This window comes from Jatropha curcas, chromosome 3 (genome assembly GCF_041381405.1).
Source record: "Jatropha curcas cultivar XTBG-Jc1 chromosome 3, XTBG_Jcur_1.0, whole genome shotgun sequence".
NCBI classification, from domain to species: domain Eukaryota; kingdom Viridiplantae; phylum Streptophyta; class Magnoliopsida; order Malpighiales; family Euphorbiaceae; genus Jatropha; species Jatropha curcas.
Window position 1 is genome coordinate 1,671,726 of NC_143153.1, and position 20,523 is coordinate 1,692,248.

The 20,523-nt window shown below is 32.2% G+C and overlaps 3 protein-coding genes across 8 annotated transcripts; 1 reads left to right on the plus strand and 2 right to left on the minus strand.

Moving 5' to 3' along the window:
- Positions 1 to 720: 720 nt before the first annotated feature.
- LOC105644658 (protein DETOXIFICATION 29) lies at positions 721 to 3,237 on the minus strand. 3 transcript variants are annotated; one of them, XM_089718719.1, is made up of 8 exons: positions 2,859 to 3,237; positions 2,238 to 2,779; positions 2,038 to 2,124; positions 1,845 to 1,901; positions 1,527 to 1,765; positions 1,325 to 1,443; positions 1,154 to 1,240; positions 721 to 1,069 (listed from the first exon to the last, which is right to left on the minus strand). In XM_089718719.1, the coding sequence occupies exons 1-8, from the start codon at positions 3,192 to 3,194 to the stop codon at positions 971 to 973; spliced, it is 1,566 nt and encodes a 521-aa protein (XP_089574845.1). In that variant the 5' UTR covers positions 3,195 to 3,237; the 3' UTR covers positions 721 to 970. The 3 variants fall into 3 exon arrangements, with proteins under 3 accessions (XP_089574845.1, XP_089574847.1, XP_089574846.1); XM_089718721.1 differs by having other exon boundaries at positions 2,238 to 2,792; positions 2,859 to 2,991; XM_089718720.1 differs by lacking the exon at positions 1,325 to 1,443.
- A 3,368-nt stretch (positions 3,238 to 6,605) lies between these two features.
- LOC105644657 (protein DETOXIFICATION 29) lies at positions 6,606 to 9,150 on the minus strand. Of its 2 annotated transcripts, none has more exons than XM_037640850.2 (8): positions 8,777 to 9,150; positions 8,156 to 8,697; positions 7,956 to 8,042; positions 7,743 to 7,799; positions 7,425 to 7,663; positions 7,222 to 7,340; positions 7,051 to 7,137; positions 6,606 to 6,966 (listed from the first exon to the last, which is right to left on the minus strand). In XM_037640850.2, exons 1-8 carry the CDS (start codon positions 9,110 to 9,112, stop codon positions 6,868 to 6,870), a joined length of 1,566 nt encoding a protein of 521 aa, XP_037496778.2. In that variant the 5' UTR covers positions 9,113 to 9,150; the 3' UTR covers positions 6,606 to 6,867. The 2 variants fall into 2 exon arrangements, with proteins under 2 accessions (XP_037496778.2, XP_089574779.1); XM_089718653.1 differs by having other exon boundaries at positions 8,156 to 8,710; positions 8,777 to 8,915.
- A 4,486-nt stretch (positions 9,151 to 13,636) lies between these two features.
- On the plus strand, positions 13,637 to 20,341 carry LOC105644656 (spermidine copper dependent amine oxidase 1). Of its 3 annotated transcripts, XM_020683459.3 has the most exons (13): positions 13,640 to 13,944; positions 14,081 to 14,314; positions 14,671 to 14,780; positions 15,166 to 15,471; positions 15,607 to 15,719; positions 15,801 to 16,131; positions 16,218 to 16,433; positions 16,566 to 16,802; positions 17,115 to 17,300; positions 17,955 to 18,095; positions 18,987 to 19,255; positions 19,419 to 19,500; positions 19,811 to 20,341. In XM_020683459.3, the coding sequence occupies exons 2-13, from the start codon at positions 14,236 to 14,238 to the stop codon at positions 19,931 to 19,933; spliced, it is 2,193 nt and encodes a 730-aa protein (XP_020539118.1). In that variant the 5' UTR covers positions 13,640 to 13,944; positions 14,081 to 14,235; the 3' UTR covers positions 19,934 to 20,341. The 3 variants fall into 3 exon arrangements, with proteins under 3 accessions (XP_089575269.1, XP_012085474.1, XP_020539118.1); XM_012230084.4 differs by having other exon boundaries at positions 13,638 to 14,314; XM_089719143.1 differs by lacking the exons at positions 19,419 to 19,500; positions 19,811 to 20,341 and having other exon boundaries at positions 13,637 to 14,314; positions 18,992 to 19,249.
- The last annotated feature ends 182 nt before the right edge of the window (positions 20,342 to 20,523 follow it).

Below are 20,523 nucleotides of genomic sequence, written 5' to 3' on the forward strand. Positions count from 1 at the left end.
CTTGACATGAAACTCTACTTATTAGTCTATAATAATGATCACAACATGTATATATCAACAAAAATTAATAATAATAATAATAAATGAAATTTAAATTAAAGAAAACAAGGCGAATTTTGCAACTCTTTCCGTACAGTCCATAATAAAAGTGATATGGGCACAACATGAGACAAAAAATATATATATATATATATATATATATATATATATATATATATTCAACACTAATAATAATATAGGAGAGATAGCTAACAGTCAACTGCTTTGCTTTTAGTGTTTTGTTTTTCAAATTTTCATGAATGTTAGTTCTGTTTAGCAACGAACGTGTTAGATTCTTCGGGTCTGAGAGTAACTCTGAACGCAAGATGCTGACAACAGTATCTATCATGCTGAATATAAAATTAATTATTTTGATAGTCATCTTACTGACATTTAGGTGTTTGATTAATTTTATCATAAAATATAAAAGCTAAACGTTACATGAAATAACTTTTTATAAAATGCTACCTTAACTTTTAAAAGTTAAATTCAAATAATACGTTAAAAAACACTAAAAATTATAGTGTTTTTAACATTTTGATTAGTCAAAACGCTAAAAGTTATTTAAAATGTTACTGCCAACACAATCAAGAGGTCAAGAAGATGGGTTTTTTTTTTTTGGGAGGGGGGATGGTTACTTTGATAGAAGATTTCAACTCATAAGTCTCATAATGCAAAAGATAACTTAAATACATCATTTAAAATAAAAGAAAATATTTCCTTGTTTACCCAAGGAATGTTCAAAAAATTACCCAAACTAACATTATATTTGGTGAGTCCGTAGTAGAAGAGTGTAATAAAAGACATTTATACTGTAGTATTTACGTTATAAATGTCTTTGGTCGTATTACATTCTATATGTTCCATTACGGTTCACTACAAATAGTACAAGTACAAGCAAGAATTTTTTAACTAATGGATTATTAGCATTCTAATGAGTACTTGGCAATGTACTGCCATTTTGTTTCTCAATAGTGGAAGAATCTCCATGTCCTCCCCATTTCTTTATCCTATTTTTCGCAACAGAAGCCTGCATCTCATACCAAAAACAAAAAAATTATAATTAATACTAATGTTAATTATTAATTACTATTAGAGCTTAAAGGTTAATTACCTCTTTGTTCCAATCCGTTGTATAAGTTAAACCGAAGAGGACACAAGTCTGTATGATAACCCCAATCATCATTCCAATCCAAATTCCCTAAAAATTAATAATAAACAAATAAATAATATGATTAGTGACAATTTTGATTCAATAGGCTTAATTAATTAAGAGATTAATTACCTTGACTCCCATGTCAAGCTTGAAACCAAATACAAGACCCAATGGCATCCCAAAGGCATAATAAGCTATTACATTTACATAAGCTACAATAGCTTGCCATCCAGCTCCAACGGCCACTCCTAAGTAATTTTTTTTTTTTGGAAAAAAAAATTTATAACATGAAATTAACTTTTATCAAACAGTTAGAAAAATTAATTATTACCAGAAAGAACAGGCTGAATGTTGTTAAGAACTATGGTAGCAGCTAACAATGGCGTTAGTTCACTAACTTGTTGTTTGACTTCTGAATTATTCGAGAATAGAGATGGGTAATTATTTTTTTCGATAAGGAGAATGAGAGAAAGAAGAATAGAAATGACAAGTGATGTCACTACAGCCACCATTACTGCAAATTTTGCTGTTCTTGGGTGACCTGCGCCTAGTTCATTTGATACTCTTACACTGCATAAAGCAAATAAATTATTTATCTTTAAGCTTAATCTGTTTTTGGCATATAGAATATTGAGGTTATAGTACAGACCTTATAGCTGCATTCATTCCAATACCAACCATGAATGTCCAGCCCCATATGTTCGAGCTGCAGAAATTTCTAACACATTAATCCGCTAATCACACGAGTCCTGAGCTTTTTTCTTAATTAAAAATTAGGCTCCTAATTAATTTATTTAAAAATAATAATACTAATAGTGGAGTAATATAAATAAAAAGCTTACCATATGGACATAACATCAACTGCAACCTCTGCATTCTTCATGTATCCGGCAAAGAGTACTAATAACATCAAATACCAAATCTCTAAGCTGCAAAAAGATGACAGATGATAAATCAAGAGCGCAGCTTTTTTGCTTTGCATATTTGGATTCTTCGCTATTGGAAGGAAATAAATACACTTGAAGTTGGGAAAGCAACTCACCAGAGCATGACAGCAGAAGCAATAGAGAGCCTAACAAAACTCCAAAGATTTTGGAAGGCCTTCAATGAAAACCCATTCCAAGCTTCACCACAAGTTCCACTAATTATATACAAAAACTGAGACACATCACTCAACCACCACGACAAATTCAAAACCACCGCTGCGCCTACCAATCCCCACCCCAATTTCAACATCAACAACCAGCACAGAATTGTATGGAATACCAATGCCCCAGCGGCTATCAAAGCCATTGCCATAATCTTGCTCTGCGCCTGCAAGAACTTTGCCATAGGAAAACTCATAGCATAAGCGAACAATTGCGGTATCATCCAGATAGCGAACATTCCTGCAACCTCAGCTATTTCTGCGTTTTGCCCGATAAGCTTTAACAATGAAGCTGAGAATATATATAACAAGCTTAGTAGTATTGATGTGGTGCCAAGAATGACCCATGATCTCTGCAAGTAGACTCCTATCATTTCCATCTGACCTGCTCCAAAAGCTTGCCCACATAGCGTTTCAAGCGCACTTCCCATTCCTAGCTGTTAAAATTTCCTAATTACATTAATAATATTTTCAAATCCCTAAGCATAGGCAGGGAAATGGAATGTTGTTAATTACCAGGGCGCCGTAGCAGAAACAGGAAACGACATTGTTTTCGATGGCGATGGCAGCAAGGGCAATGGTGCTAACATGTCCGGCGAACAGTAGAGTGACGGCGCCGGTGGAAAACTGGCATACGGAGGTGAAGATGGCAGGGCCTGCCAGGAACCAGAGCTTCTTGGACTCCCTGTAGAATTCTCTAAAGAAATCGCGGGCACCGTTAATTGGAGAAATGTCATCAGCGCCGGCGTCAAAGGTAGCGGCAGAAGAAGTGTTCGGTGTTGATGTAGGAAGTAACAGCGATTGGTTTTGGTCTTCTGTTGGGGAGAGAAGTGGGTGGCTTGACTCTTCCATATTATATGGACTGCAAGAGACAGATATGGGTTTTGCTATCGGAATTGCAAGAAATGTTACCGCACCGCACTTATATAGGAGGGGTTCCAATTTGGATTATTCCCTCCACCTGTTTAATTATGAAAAGTAAATAATTTTTTTAAAAAATAAAATAACAATAATAGTTTCATTAAAAAAATTATTAATGACTTGTACATATACACAATATTTTGCTTCCATTAATTTTATTTATCTGTAACTAATTTAAATTAGTATACTTTTAATTTTTATTAATTACTTAATTTTATTGAGTCCCTTTAATTTCATTAACTTGTTTATTCATTTCTTTTTTTAATTATCATGTATAACATTAAACATGTAAAATTCATTTACGGTACATCATGAGATTATTTACCTAAATCATGCCTTTTCTCCACTCATAAATTAAACTAATGAAAAATAATTTTATTGTTAAAACAATAATATTTTTTATCATATACTAAAAAAAATAATAAAGTTGAAACAATTTTAAAAAAAATTATTATTTCGATTGATATAGTTCTCGGGTTATAAATATCTAGTTGTTGTGGGGTCCCTCCAACATGTGGGACCCATACAATGTTTGAACAAAGAAGAAAAAGAGAAAGAAGAGACCCACACACGTATAAATGAATAAAAAGAAAATAGGCACGTTTTTGTTGTTCAAAGGATACATGAAAAATAAAGAATGAGCACACATTCTTTTTTTCAACAAAAGTTGGTGGATGCGTTGATTAAACGCATCCCCTTCTCCTATAAATAGGAGAAGATTTTTTCAATGAAAATGTACAAAAACAAAATAAAAAACGAAGATTATAATTTTAGGAAAGGGTTCCTAACATTGGGAAAGAGAGAAAATAGTGAGGATTATAATTTTGGGGTGTTTTTTTTTTTTTGAAATACTTAGAGTGTCACTATTTTTGTAATCTCTTTTTGTAACTACTATTTTTAGTAGAAGAATTATTCGGAGTTTTTGTCCCGTGGACGTAGTCTATAACAGTTGAAGGGTGAACCACGTAAATCTCGATGCTCTTATTTTTCATCTGGCATCTACGGTAATTATTTAATTTTTACCGTGGTTATTATTCTGATAAATTCGATCGTTAATATCCAATACGTAATTATTGAAGTATTTTTCATGGACCTCGCTCGGGATAAGTTATAATCCCAACAACTGATATCAAAACCCTTAATTGATAAATTCTGTCAAAGTTACTATTTACGTGAATATACATATACCACTGCAGCGCAGGAAAAGGCGGTAATAATGGAGATTTCAGCTAAGACGGCAGCGAGGGCTAGAGGGCCTATTTGACCGGAAAATGCTTGAGTAATGGCGCCAAGAGAGAATTGGCCAATGTTGGTAAAGATGGCAGGGCCAGCAAGATACCAGAGTTTTTTGTACTCTCTACAGTATTCTCTGAAGAAATCGCCAACGCCTTTGATTGGAGGGATGTCATCGATTTCGGAGACGGATGACGAGGTAAAGGAACTAAGCGTATGTGTTTCGTCCTGGTTTTCCTGCTTTGGAGAAAGGAGGTAATTAATATTCTAAAAGATTAACGATTAATTTTTTAAAATTAGTATTTTTTATATGATCATTTTATTTATCATTATTTTGAATTAATAGATAAACTATTACCTGCTATTAAAAAAATAATATAATATTTTTTATAACATTAAAATAAAAATATATTTACCTTATTCTCAAAAAATATATATTTTACCTTAAAAAATGAAATATTTATGTAATTCATTATAATTTTTTTGAAAGTAATTACTCCATTTGTCCTATTTGTTTGCTTGTTATTCTATTTAGGATGTCCCAAAATATTTACAAGATTTCTAAATTTATACATTTAAATAATTATTTTTTTCATAATAACATTTATGATTGTTCATTAAATGAATAACTTTTATTAATATCTTAATGAGTTAAGGGTAAACAATTGGCAACATAAATTTTGTTGGTTAAATTTTAATATGCTATTTTATCAAACATGCAAATAAAATGGGACGAAGGGAGTATTAGATTTCAAAACAACTCCTATCAAATGTTTATCAAACAACTAATTTTCATCAACTAACAACTAAAGAGAGAACAATTCTCGATTTTTAATCGAGAATCGAATCAAACCAACTCATTTAGATCAGATTCAAAAAGTTCTTTTAGAACTCAGTTACTAATCAGTTTGGATATATATATAAAACGGTTTAGTCTTTTTACTTTTGATTTAGTTACCATATATAATTAACCAAATTTATTTTTAATACAAAATAGTTAATTTGATTTAGAATAACCAAATTCATATTGAACCAAATCGATTTAAAAATTTTCTAATGAAATTAAAACTAAATAATTTTCTTTCTGAAATATAAAAATAATTGTTCCATCCTTTATTTTCTTTAGATTAAATTTTTTTAAAATACTTGAATCTCTTATAGTATTTACTAAGTCTGCTTAACGCAATCATTAAAAACCTTTAACTTATTTATGTTTTTTTGCTGGCAATTGAGAGAATTTGATTTAAATATCACTCTTAGCTTGGGTGTAAAAATCGGGTGTAAAAATCCGTGTGAAAAAGAAAAGAAAAAAAATAGAGATAATCAAATTTCTTTGTTCAATTATGACCTTAAATGGGCAATAATGACAAGGTGACCCAACAATCGAGGAGTACCTTTAGAAGTTTGGACCAACCTGGTATTTCTTCCCCTTCTCTTTTAGGTCTCCTTGTGATAAGTGGCATGAAAACGACGGATCATTAACATTAAAGAAGAATGTTGATTTGAAATGAAATTCTACTTATTAATCTATAATTATGAACACAACATGTGCATATCAACAAAAATTAATAATAATAATAATAAAAGAGACAATATATATATATATATATATATATATATATATATATATATATATATATATATATATTCAACACTAATAATAATATAGGAGAGATAGCTAATAGTCAACTGCTTTGCTTTTAGTGTTTTGTTTTCAAATTTTCATGTTCTGCTTTTGAACACATGATGCTAACAACAACATCATGCTTGATATAAAGGGTTTTTTCGACAAAATGCACTGTTTTGATAGTTGTTAGTTATTTTAGTAGCATTTAACTGTTTGATCAATTTTTTCATAAAACATAAAGTTAAACGTTATATGGGATAACCTTTTATAAAAAATTACCTTAACTTTTAAAAGTTAAATTCAAATAATACGTTAAAAAACACTAAAAATTATAGTATTTTTAACATTTTGATTAGTCAAAATGCTAAAAGTTATTTAAAATGTTACTGCCAACACAATCAAGAGGTCAAGAAGATGAGTTTTTTTTTTTTTGGAAGGGGGGGATGGTTACTTTGATAGAAGATTTCAACTCATAAGTCTCATAATGCAAAAGATAAGTTAAATACATCATTTAAAATAAAAGAAAATATTTCCTTGTTTACCCAAGGAATGTTCAAAAAATTACCCAAACTAACATTATATTTGGTGAGTCCGTAGTAGAAGAGTGTAATAAAAGACATTTATACTGTAGTATTTACGTTATAAATGTCTTTGGTCGTATTACATTCTATATGTTCCATTACGGTTCACTACAAATAGTACAACTACAAGCAAGAATTTTTTAACTAATGGATTATTAGCATTCTAATGAGTACTTGGCAATGTACTGCCATTTTGTTTCTCAATAGTGGAAGAATCTCCATGTCCTCCCCATTTCTTTATCCTATCTATGGCAACAGAAGCCTGCATCTCGTACAAAAAAAAAAAAAAAAAAAAATAATACTAATGTTAATTATTAATTACTATTAAAGGTTAAAGGTTAATTACCTCTTTGTTCCAATCCGTTTTATAAGTTAAACCGAAGAGGACACAAGTCTGTATGATAACCCCAATCATCATTCCAATCCAAATTCCCTAAAAATTAATAATAAATAAATAAATAATATGATTAGTGACAATTTTGATTCAATAGGCTTAATTAATTAAGAGATTAATTACCTTGACTCCCATGTCAAGCTTGAAACCAAATACAAGACCCAATGGCATCCCAAAGGCATAATAAGCTATTACATTTACATAAGCTACAATAGCTTGCCATCCAGCTCCAACGGCCACTCCTAAGTAATTATTTTTTTTCGGAAAAAAAAAATTAATAACATGAAATTAACTTTTATCAAACAGTTAGAAAAATTAATTATTACCAGAAAGAACAGGCTGAATGTTGTTAAGAACTATGGTAGCAGCTAACAATGGCGTTAGTTGACTAACTTGTTGTTTGACTTCTGAATTATTCGAGAATAGAGATGGGTAATTATTTTTTTCGATAAGGAGAATGAGAGAAAGAAGAATAGAAATGACTAGTGATGTCACTACAGCCACCATTACTGCAAATTTTGCTGTTCTTGGGTGACCTGCGCCTAGTTCATTTGATACTCTGACACTGCATAAAGCAAATAAATTATTTATCTTTAAGCTTAATCTATTTTTGGCATATAGAATATTGAGGTTATAGTACAGACCTTATGGCTGCATTGATTCCAAGACCAACCATGAATGTCCAGCCCCATATGTTCGAGCTGCAGAAATTTCTAACCCATTAATCCGCTAATCACACGAATCCTGAGCTTTTTCTTAATTAAAAATTAGGCTCCTAATTAATCTATTTAATAATAATAATAATAATAATAATAATAATAATAATAATAGTGGAGTAATATAAATAAAAAGCTTACCATATGGACATAACATCAACTGCAACCTCTGCATTCTTCAAGTATCCGGCAAAGAGTATTAATAACATCAAATACCAAATCTCTAAGCTGCAAAAAGATGACAGATGATAAATCAAGAGCGCAGCTTTTTTGCTTTGCATATTTGGATTCTTCGCTATTGGAAGGAAATAAATACACTTGAAATTGGGAAAGCAACTCACCAGAGCATGACAGCAGAAGCAATAGAGAGCCTAACAAAACTCCAAAGATTTTGGAAGGCCTTCCATGAAAACCCATTCCAAGCTTCACCACAAGTTCCACTAATTATATACAAAAACTGAGACACATCACTCAACCACCACGACAAATTCAAAACCACCGCTGCGCCTACCAATCCCCACCCCAATTTCAACATCAACAACCAGCACAGAATTGTATGGAATACCAATGCCCCAGCGGCTATCAAAGCCATTACCATAATCTTGCTCTGCGCCTGCAAGAACTTTGCCATAGGAAAATTCATAGCATAAGCGAACAATTGCGGTATCAACCAGATAGCGAGCATTCCTGCAACATCAGCTATTTCTGCTTGTTGCCCGATAAGCTTTAACAATGACGCTGAGAATATATATAACAAGCTTAGTAGTATTGATGTGGTGCCAAGAATGACCCATGATCTCTGCAAGTAGACTCCTATCATTTCCATCTGACCTGCTCCAAAAGCTTGCCCACATAGCGTTTCAAGCGCACTTCCCATTCCTAGCTGTTAAAATTTCCTAATTACATTAATAATATTTTCAAATCCCTAAGCATAGGCAGGGAAATGGAATGTTGTTAATTACCAGGGCGCCGTAGCAGAAACCGGCAACGACATTGTTTTCGATGGCTATGGCAGCAAGGGCAATGGTGCTAACATGTCCGGCGAACAGTAGAGTGACGGCGCCTGTGGAATACTGGCATACGGAGGTGAAGATGGCAGGGCCTGCCAGGAACCAGAGCTTCTTGGACTCCCTGTAGAATTCTCTAAAGAAATCGCGGGCACCGTTAATTGGAGAAATGTCATCAGCGCCGGCGTCAAAGGTAGCGGCAGAAGAAGTGTTGGGCGTTGATGTAGGAAGTAACAGCGATTGGTTTTGGTCTTCTCTTGGGGAGAGAAGTGGGTGGCTTGACTCTTCCATATTATATGGACTGCAAGAGACAGATATGGGTTTTACTATCGGAATTGCAAGAAATTTACCGCACTTATATAGGAGGGGTTCCAATTTGGATTATTCCCTCCACCTGTTTAATTATGAAAAGTAAATAATTTTTTTAAAAAATAAAATAACAATAATAGTTTCATTAAAAAAATTATTAATGACTTGTACATATACACAATATTTTGCTTCCATTAATTTTATTTATCTGTAACTAATTTAAATTAGTATACTTTTAATTTTTCTTAATTACTTAATTTTATCGAGTCCCTGTAATTTCTTTAACTTGTTTATTCATTTCTTTTTTTTAATTATCATGTATAACATTAAACATGTAAAATTCATTTACGGTACAGCACGAGATTATTTGCCTAAATCACGTCTTTTCTCCACACATGAATTAAACTAATGAAAAATAATTTTATTGTTGAAACGATAGTATTTTTCATCATATACTAAAAAAAACAATAAAGTTGAAATAATTTTCAAAAAAAATATTATTTCTATTGATTTAGTTCATATACGGGGTTATAAATATATGGTGTGAACGAGTTTATTACTCCAAATGTGTAGGCTTCTTAGCATATACTATAAGTGTATAGGGTTTTGTTGTTCTTGACTTCTTGGTAAACTGGTTTTTTCTGGTGAGCTGCTGAAGCATGTGAGTTGAAGGGAAGGGAGAGTGTTTTACTTTTATTTTAGGGTTGAAGGAAAAGCAGTTAAATGGTACAGTTTATCACATTTGTAGTGCTGAAGCACGTGAGTTGAAGGGAGGGTGACTTTCCTTCTTCTAGGATTGAAGGAAGAGTAGTTATATACTATGGGATCACTCCATATGGTGGGGACAGATACATTTATGCATATGATGTCGTTTTTCATTTAATAATAAATATATCCCGAAAGCAAAAAAAAAAAAAAAATATATATATATATATATAATTAATAATTAATCTGATAGGTATTTTCATTTGTTTAGCAAGAAGCAAAACCAAGCCAAGCAAAATGGACCGCATTTTTGGACTGAACTGGGCCCATCAGCTGGGCTCATATTATTTGTTAAAAAAGCAGGCCTTGTATTGAAAATATGGCCCACTTTTCTCCTAAATGGAAGGAAGGAAAGATCCGTTCGAAGCAGACTCCATGGGCATATTATGCAATCTTATTCTATTTTGAAAATTAATATGAAATTGAAATCTACTTAATATTATAAAATATGGTGAATGGGAACTTGCCCTTATACAATAATCAATTTATCAACCATTACATTTAAAATTATAATAAATAATTAAATATAATTATATTGATATATTTGAATTATTTTAAACTAATTTTGAATTTAATAGTGGTTAAATAACATTTGACATACATTATTAGTAATGAATGTTTGAATCCGTGAATTAAATATATTCTAGTTTTTTTTCACTTTTAATAAGATTAGAATGTTTAATTGGATTTCACTTTATTCCAATAAAAAAAGCTTTTACTGTATAATGCGCGAAAAAAAGAACTACACCTTATCGTGTAGCTCACAATATTATTATTCCAATATTATTTATTAGTTATTGAATTTCTATAAATTCTCTCCTCTCAAATCACAAAATGATTTTCTTGTGATAATATTGAAAATTTTAAATAGAATGGAAGGTTTTAAATTCATGAAAAATACCTATACCTATCAAATCAGAAGGTAACAGCTAATAAAAATAAAGAGGTGAGTACCTAATTTAAAAAATAACAAAAGCTGCTTATGCCATATCTGTGAGAGAGAACGATCACTAAAGACCAGCAGCGCAGCCTTGAAAATGAAATCTTCGGAGGGTGAGTAGTAAAACACGGTGGCTGTGTTTGAAAAATGAACAACTATACATTTGTTAATTACTTGCGCATGACTTGTTGACGTGGCGTTTCAATTCATAATTTGTCAACTTCCAGATTCCAATTTCCGTCCATGGGTCGCCATTGAAAGAGACAAGATAAATGTAAACTCGACGTAATGTGTGGGCCTAATTGAAGACGTGATTGCAATAAAAAGTCAAATTAAGGGGAAAATAATTAATGTAAAGATCAAATTGGGGGGAAATTATAAAACATAACAAAGTTTGGTCTCTATTTTAATTAGTCGTTTCGTTTAACACTATTTCATCCTTTCGAGAAAACTAGTCTTCTTCAACGTGTGTTTGCTTTTACTCATAATATTTTTTACTCTTTTTTATTTTATAATAACAATATTTTTTTTAAATCTAATTTTAATTACCATAATTCATTATTACTTTTTTTTATTTTTGATAGTAAATTATTTGAATTAATAATTAATTGTTTGGTAATTTTTATGTTTGCATATATAAATTTTTTATTACACGTTACTCGTTGTTCTCACTTGTATTTTAATTTTTATATATCTATAAACCTCTTGTTAATTCACCATTTTCCTCATTAAGTTTAACTTATATGGACTAGTTTGAGCTAAGTCATAGCTAGGGTTTCTAAAATTACTGTTTAAGGTTGGACTTGGCCAAATAATTAATCAAATGTGAAATTAACAATTAAATTTATAATTTTTACAATATTTTTCTTAATTTACTTTATAACTTTTAAGATTTAGCAAAATTCAGATTGGAACGACAGTTAAGGTGTCTCAATATGAAGCCAAAATAAATATAAACTGATACATTATATTGAAATCATCGATTGATATCACGAGTATTTTACCCTCTTCTTGCAAATTTTTATTTTATTAATATTTTGAATACACAATATTACAAATAATTAAATCCATTATTTAACTTGGTATATTCAACTATTTATTTTCTTGAATTTAGAATTTGAATGTGATAGACTGTAATAACTATTTTCTAAAATAAAATATAAAAATTATATAATAAAATATAAATTTATTTAAAAACATATTTAAATAACATATGCAGTTATACATAAAACAATTATTAGGCCAATAAGAACATATTCTTGATAGTCAAAAACAATTAAAATTATATATATATATATATATAGGACAAAACTTTTCCATAATGAAATTGTAAAGGCTCAATGCATAAATTTAACTATGTACTTTTAACGATTACTTTTGTGGCCTCCTAAACTATGTAGGGAACCATCATGATCCTACAATTTCATATTTCAATAATAATTATGCCATTCCCTAAAATAAAATGCGGAAGCGTAATATCATGATTAAACCTTACAAAGATATTTCATTTTGGTAAATGAGATAATTATTATTAAAATATAAAAAAATTATAGTCATGGTTGAATCCTCATAAAATTTCAGGGGCCACAAGCGTTATTAGAAAGTTTATGGTCAAATTTATAAATTTGGCGAGATTCTAATTCCTAATTAGGATCGAATAAAACTTCTCAATTAATACTCATAATATATAATTAATTTAATATATTTAAAATATAGAAAATAATATAATTGATAGCATATAAAATACTATGTTATCAACTTACCCTTAATAGAACTTATTGTAAATAAATATATAACAACTTAATAGAATATATTTATTGAAATAAACTTTATTTATTTAGTAATAAAATAATATGATCAATGCAAATTGTAATTCGTATTTATCTAACCACTTGGTCTCGTTTGATATAATTAATCATATTTTTATCATATATTTACTATAGTCTTATTACATTTAAAAAATAAATAGTATATAAAATAATATATTATTTAAAATAAAAAATTTCAATCACATTTGCAATAACATAATTGTATATAAAGTTTTATATTTAAATATATTAACTAAAGAATATATATTTAATGGGAAAATTATTAACCATTCAAAATTAAATACCCTTATTTTTTCAACCAGTATAATCAATCCATAAATTTAGCATGGACGCATGTACTAACTAATGAATTTAAATAGTTGAAAATTATTAGTAATAACATTAAAATATAAATTAGAGTCTACACAACTGAAACAATTATTTTAATTGTTTTCTCTTTTATCCTAGCTCATATTAAATGTTGACTAATTATTTTTATTATTTGTATAATTATCAAACTAATCTATCATTCAGTATTTTAACTGCAATTCGGTTCTTTTCAAACCTCATAATCAGTCAAAGAGAAATCAAAACGTGAAATTCTTAAATTATGATTTTATTAACACTTTAATATTTTATTTTAAAGAGGAATCAAAATGTTGATGAAAATTATAGACTAAGGATTTTATAATTAATTTTTGACTATAATTTAGAGAAATGACATTAAAAAAACTATTTTATACGTAGGCACTAAAATATGAATAAAATTATAAATTAAAAATCTTATAATTAGTTTTAAAAATTGATGTCAGCGTGTACTAATTTGATTATAATTGAATGACCAATTTCAATTTTTTTCCCTTTACGTACTCCCCGCCAAACAAGGCCTGAATATAGCTATTGCCAGGTACCCGGAAAAAGCCAGCCCATGCTTTCCGCTTGACATCTGGTCGGTGTGTAAGAGGATAAAATGCAGGTCAATTACAAGATCACGCATGTGACGTCTCATACAATTACAAGTGGATGCTCCTATCACTTTAGCTCCATTCTTGCTCGTCTTCTTCTATCCTGTTCCTGTCTGTACTTGACAAATATACCAAAATAATCTATAAATAAAGCAGAGCACCAAACCCACTTTCTCTTAATTATTTTCTATTCGCCAAGTCCATTTTGTTATCTACTCTACATCTTCCTTCTATAAAATCCCAGCGAAAGCGATCCTAATAGAGTTCACAAGATTAACCTGATCACTTTTCCGGGAAAGTGAGACTGGGAGAGAAAGTGCTAGAGAATTAATTAAGGTTAGGTGAAAGAGAAATAAAAGAAAGTTTTAGAAGTAAGAATTAGATTAGAATTTGCTGTATGTCAGTGAAATACTACAGTGACAATTACTACGGTGGATTCGGTGAAGTTGCTAACCCTTTACAATGGCCACAGCTCAGGAAAAGGCGACGTCTTCTTGTTGCTCTGCTACCGCCTCCACCAATTCTTCCTCTGCAAGAAAAGCCGCTGCTGAAACTGAGGTTTTGCAGGATTGGAGCGTCGGTGAAGTACGTGACCCGGTAGAGGATCCGATCCACAAGAAAGCTACCATGGCTTCACTGATCCGCCCTGTTGAGCCCCTCACTGACCCTCCTCCTCCTCCTCCACCTAACCCCACTTCCGCTAAAGGTAAAAAGTTAACATAACAGTTCTTTTTTTTTTTTTTTTTTTTTGTTGTTGTTGTTGTTCTATTTAACAAGTATTGTGTAATACATCTTATCTTGATTTGCCACTAGAATATGGTCTGGGATTTTTCTTTCGGTCTACGTTTCCATTTTTGTCTTGATTAACTTATTTTTATCTAAGGACACGCATTCATGACCTGGTTGGTTGTTTTATTGTTAAAGCGATGGATTATAGAAAGCAATTAAACCTGAGAGTAAAGCTGTGCATTTATCTTCTAGATAGGTCATCTTACTGGCTGAATAACATTCGCCCTATCCTATTTAAAATTGCTTATTGAGTTTGTTTATTTTCTTGGATAGGAATTACAGTGATGGCGAGGGCACAGACCAGCCACCCTTTGGATCCTTTAACTGCTGCTGAAATTTCTGTTGCAGTGGGAACTGTTAGGGCTGCTGGAGCAACTCCTGAGGTTAATTATAGCATGATTACTTTTATCTTAAATCGTAACTTATGATTGGGTAAACTGAACTTACGCTTAGGTATCCTCAAATTATTAGACACCCTTTTCATTTGGAAAAATATACAGAAACCACCTTACAATGAATTCTTATTAAAATGAGTTATTATTATACAACGTAACTCTTTCTGCCTGTTTTGTTTTTTATACGTAGAATTTATTATTGAATAGCAATCACAGTTTACAGGTGGATTTTCTGTGTACATTCTCTATATTTTTCAAGATAAAAAATGATTTTTGTAATCTAAAGATACCTCATGGTGGTCTGTGTAATTTGCCTCTACAATTTTATAGAATTTCATCAATGGAAGAAATTAACTGATTAGACTTCTCTCAGGTGAGAGATAGCATGCGCTTTGTTGAAGTAGTTTTGCTGGAGCCAGACAAGAATGTCGTTGCATTGGCGGATGCATATTTCTTTCCTCCTTTCCAGCCTTCATTACTTCCCAGAACTAAAGGTGGACCTGTAATTCCCACTAAACTTCCCCCTAGAAAAGCAAGACTTGTTGTTTACAATAAAAAATCAAATGAGACAAGCATATGGATTGTTGAACTATCTGAAGTACATGCTGCAACTCGAGGTGGCCACCACAGGGGCAAAGTCATTTCATCCAAAGTTGTTCCAGACGTTCAGCCTCCTATGGTATATGGAGTAGTTTTTGTTTTGGGGTTAATTTGAATCTAAAGATAAGTTCTATTTGGGATGATTTACTATGTGGTTCTGCATATAATTATCCAAGCTAGATTCCTTCTTCTTAATTGGCTTTTACAATTACAGGATGCTGTAGAATATGCGGAATGTGAAGCGGTGGTGAAAGCCTTCCCTCCATTTCGGGAGGCAATGAAAAAGAGGGGTATTGAAGATATGGATCTTGTGATGGTGGACCCTTGGTTAGCTTACAGTGTTTATCTGTGAAAAATCTGTTTTCAATGTTTGAGTTGCACTTTTGTATAACATTTTAGTTCTTCTAGGTGTGTTGGATATCACAGTGATGCCGATGCTCCAAGCCGCAGGCTTGCCAAACCACTTATCTTCTGCAGGACTGAGAGTGACTGTCCAGTAGAAAATGGTTATGCTCGTCCGGTCGAAGGAATCCATGTTCTTGTTGATATGCAAAATATGAATGTGATTGAATTTGAGGACCGTAAACTAGTTCCACTACCACCAGCTGATCCCTTAAGAAATTACACTGCTGGTGAATCTCGAGGAGGTGTTGATAGAAGTGATGTGAAACCTCTACAGATCATTCAACCTGAAGGTCCAAGCTTTCGTGTTAATGGGCATTTTGTTCAGTGGCAGAAGGTGCTTGGTTCTTTGTGGAATTGCATCAGTCACTAGTGTATATTTTCAACATGCATACTTAGTACTGATTTGGTTTTTCTTGGCAGTGGAATTTTCGTATTGGTTTCACACCCAGGGAGGGTTTAGTTATTTATTCTGTTGCATACGTTGATGGTAGTCGAGGTCGGAGACCTGTGGCCCACAGGTTAAGTTTTGTTGAAATGGTGGTTCCCTATGGAGACCCCAATGATCCGCACTACAGGAAAAATGCATTTGATGCAGGGGAAGATGGATTGGGTAAAAATGCACATTCTCTTAAGAAGGTGAGGGGTTTTATTTTCGCTTTCTTAAAATAATGACATTACTTTTCTTCTTGATTTGTGGTATAGAATCAATTGTATCTCCCTGTTTGATTGACTTGAAAACTGAGTATTGACATAACTGTTGTGGTACAGAATTGTGATTGTTTGGGCTTCATCAAGTACTTTGATGCACATTTTACAAATTTTTCTGGAGGTGTTGAAACAATTGAAAATTGTGTTTGTTTGCATGAAGAAGATCATGGAATCTTATGGAAGCATCAGGACTGGAGAACAGGATTAGCAGAAGTCCGACGTTCTAGAAGGCTATCAGTGTCTTTTATATGCACTGTAGCTAATTATGAGTATGCATTTTTCTGGCACTTTTATCAGGTAATTCAGTCTCTGGCTTGAATTCCTCCTGGATTTATCTACTCAGTTTATGCAAATGGGGTTGATTGCTCAATATCATTTCTGAATAATCAGTTTTATGTGCAAAAGCCTTTTGATTGCAACAGCTTGGATCAGCTGCCATCTTAATGGGAAAATGAGGTTATTATAACTATTGAGTGAGGAATATTTCCATAGTTTTCATTGTTAGGGTGTCAATTCTTCTTATGGTCTGCTGTCTCCTTTTGGATTTTGTGAGAATTTTGAGAATATTTCTTGTTAGTATCTCAATGATGTTTATCCTTTTTGTTTTAGGATGGGAAAATTGAAGCTGAGGTTAAACTCACTGGAATTCTCAGCTTAGGAGCACTGCAACCTGGGGAAGTACGGAAATATGGTACAACTATTGCTCCTGGGCTGTATGCACCTGTCCATCAACACTTTTTTGTGGCACGTATGGATATGGCTGTTGACTGTAAGCCTGGTGAAACATTCAATCAGGTAAGTTCACTGCATATAATATTGTTGTAATGATTTACTTCTAGGCTTTATTGACAAAATCACCCCCCCCCCCCCCTCTCCTTCTTTTTGTTTTCTTTTTGTGTGTATACCTTCCTATTTCTCTTCACAAGTTGTGTTTTCTGGGAGGTTCCTGGATTGTAGGAGTTGTTTCCTTTGCAAGATGTAGTTTATTCTTTTTTTTTTTATTCGAGGGATTTGAAATTTTCTGTAAGTGTTGGTCAATATGTTCTCTGTTGGACTGATTAAAAGGGAAAATTCCCTGTTGCTAATAAGGCAAATACATATATTTTTTTCCCCTGAGATGTTAGCCCATGTGATATGTTGCTTTATGGAGCTTACTATGTGCTTTGTATGAACTTTCTCTTTAAATTAATGTCCTTATTTATTGAAAGATCTGCTGGTTCTCTTCAGAAGGTGGAAACAATCTGATGGTTCGTTCCTTTGGTGAGAACTGTAATTGTTCTTGTTTTGTTATTGTCATTTCATGTTGATCTCTTGCAACATCTGAACTTTGTGGTTGTGGTTTCAGACCTTCTACCCTTTAATATGTCTTTCTATTTATGATTAAAACATTATTTTTCCTTATGTGTTTGTATTTGACTATTTGCTGAGGGATATCTTCTTTTCTTATAGGTTGTTGAGGTGAATGTTAAAGTTGAAGAACCAGGAAAGGATAATGTTCATAATAATGCATTCTATGCTGAAGAGGAAATTCTCCGATCTGAATTACAAGCAATGCGTGATTGTAATCCATTAACTGCTCGCCACTGGATTGTATGTACTTTTAACATTGTTGTAACGTTTCTCACCATTGTGTGCCTAAATTGCAAGATCTATGTGCATACAGCTCTGGTGCATGTAGGAAAGTTGGATATTGATGATCTGCTTGGGAATGTATTGTTATGGCCTTTTAGTTTAGAATGACCATGGTAGTGCACTTTGATTAGGTTTTCAATTGTGAAGATTGTTGGGAAGTAGTTTTCTCTCCATTTGGCTATATTTGTTGGCGTTCATAATGAATCATGTCTTAATTTGGTGTATGAAGATGCATTCAGTAACGATGCAAATCTGTGAGAAAATTAGATGGCCTTTTAGATCTTTTTGCCTTGCTGCCTTGTAAATATCAAATTTAACAAACTGTTTTCATTGTGGCAGCAGGCCTCTTACCATCTATCTGTTCGAGACCTGAGTTGAGAAGAAGAGAGTATTAAAACCTGGTTGTTTTGGCTTTCATGTGGCTATCTTAGTTTGCTTGGGATTCAACTTATCATTCAAGAAATTAGACTTTACATACATATAGATATATATATATATATTTGCATTGATTGAATTACTAATTTATTGAACTTTGGGGAAAATGAGGAGTTAACACTTCCAAATTTTTGGTGTGGCTTTTTCTATTTATTGTTCTTTGTTTGAATATTGTAGTAATGAATGCATGAATGCTTTTCTTGTTTTAATTCAATTGGACTAAAGAACATTTTTCAGTTCCTGTAAGTTGGGTTTCTTGGAATGTATTCTTATTTTTGTATAATTGATTTACCAGCATTGAATGTGCCAGGTCACATCAATGATTTGCTTTGATGTTGCCTTCAGATTTTTTTTCCCTTTTTTTCTTTTGAGAAACTAATTTTCTATGTTTACACTCCCTAATTTGTTTTTCGGATCAGAAACACAAGAACTGTCAACAGGACTGGACAACTTACAGGTTTCAAGTTAGTACCTGGTTCAAATTGTTTACCATTAGCGGGTGCAGAGGCAAAATTCTTGAGAAGAGCTGCTTTTTTGAAACATAATCTTTGGGTAACGCCTTATGCGCGTGATGAAATGTATCCTGGAGGGGAGTTTCCCAATCAAAATCCTCGTGTCGGAGAGGGATTATCTACTTGGGTGAAGCAAAACCGATCATTGGAAGAAACAAATATAGTTCTATGGTGAGAATCCAATTTTTTTGCCTTTCTTCTTCCTTTTCTAATATACATGATCTGTCTGCAGTAAAAATTGTGTTTTATGTTCATTGTTCACGGAAAATGTTTCCTGATTTTCTGATTAAAATGCATCAACATATTACATCTAACATGATTTCAAATTTTACAGGTATGTATTTGGAGTGACACACATTCCTCGGTTAGAAGACTGGCCTGTCATGCCTGTGGAACGCATTGGTTTTATGCTAATGGTATGTTACGCATCGAAATCCTACAAATCTTTCCTATTTTTTTTTAATCCTTGATTATTATACTTGTTTTCAAACGCTATTAAAGTTACATATTATCTTATAGCTTGTACTGATACGCTCATGTCTCATCTTGAAGTGGGTTTTCAGAATCATACTACGTTAATTGAATGGCGAAAAATGAATGATGAAACAAGAGAATGATTTGTAGTTGCAGAATCAGTAGTGCTTGTTGACCTTAAAGAAACAGTCTAATTGTACTCTCCATATTGTATGTTTTCTTCATGTTAATCTTTTTGCCATTGTGACGCAGCCACATGGATTCTTTAACTGCTCACCAGCAGTGGATGTTCCTCCAAGTGCAAGTGATTTGGATCTAAAGGACAGCGGGATAGCAGCGAAGCCAATCCAAAATGGACTACTCGCCAAGCTCTAGAACTGATGGAGGAACCACTCTTGCTCGAATAATTGAGCCATTGGCCCAACTTCCAGCAAAAGCTATTCGATTATTTCGAATGTCTGGATAATTATATCTTCAAAACTGCATTGTGTCTTTGTATCATGTTGCTATAGCTTGTCTTGTTAATGATGATTTTGTGGAAAAATGTTATTGTGGGTGCCTTTTGAGTTGTGGCAGAGGCCGAGACCCCAGACAGATTGATTATCCTTAGATAGGAGGGGGAATGTTTTATGCTACTCTAGTCATTTGATGTAGCTTCTAGAGGACTCTTAATGACAGGAAATCCATCTTGATTATGTTTGTTGATATCATGTAATGTGGATATTAATGCTTGAAATATTTTTATTTTTATATAATAAGAAGTCAGTGTAGCTGGCAGATCAAGTGTTTCTCTTGTCAGTATATTTGGAAATGGGGTGGACCCAACATTTCCATTTGTCGGATTCAAGTATACATGTTCCTTTGCCATTTAATAATAATATATCCAAAGATTGCTTTAACTACAAGTGAATGTATTTTCTTGATGAATTTTAATTTAGTTTTAATTAGTAATTTATGATAAATTA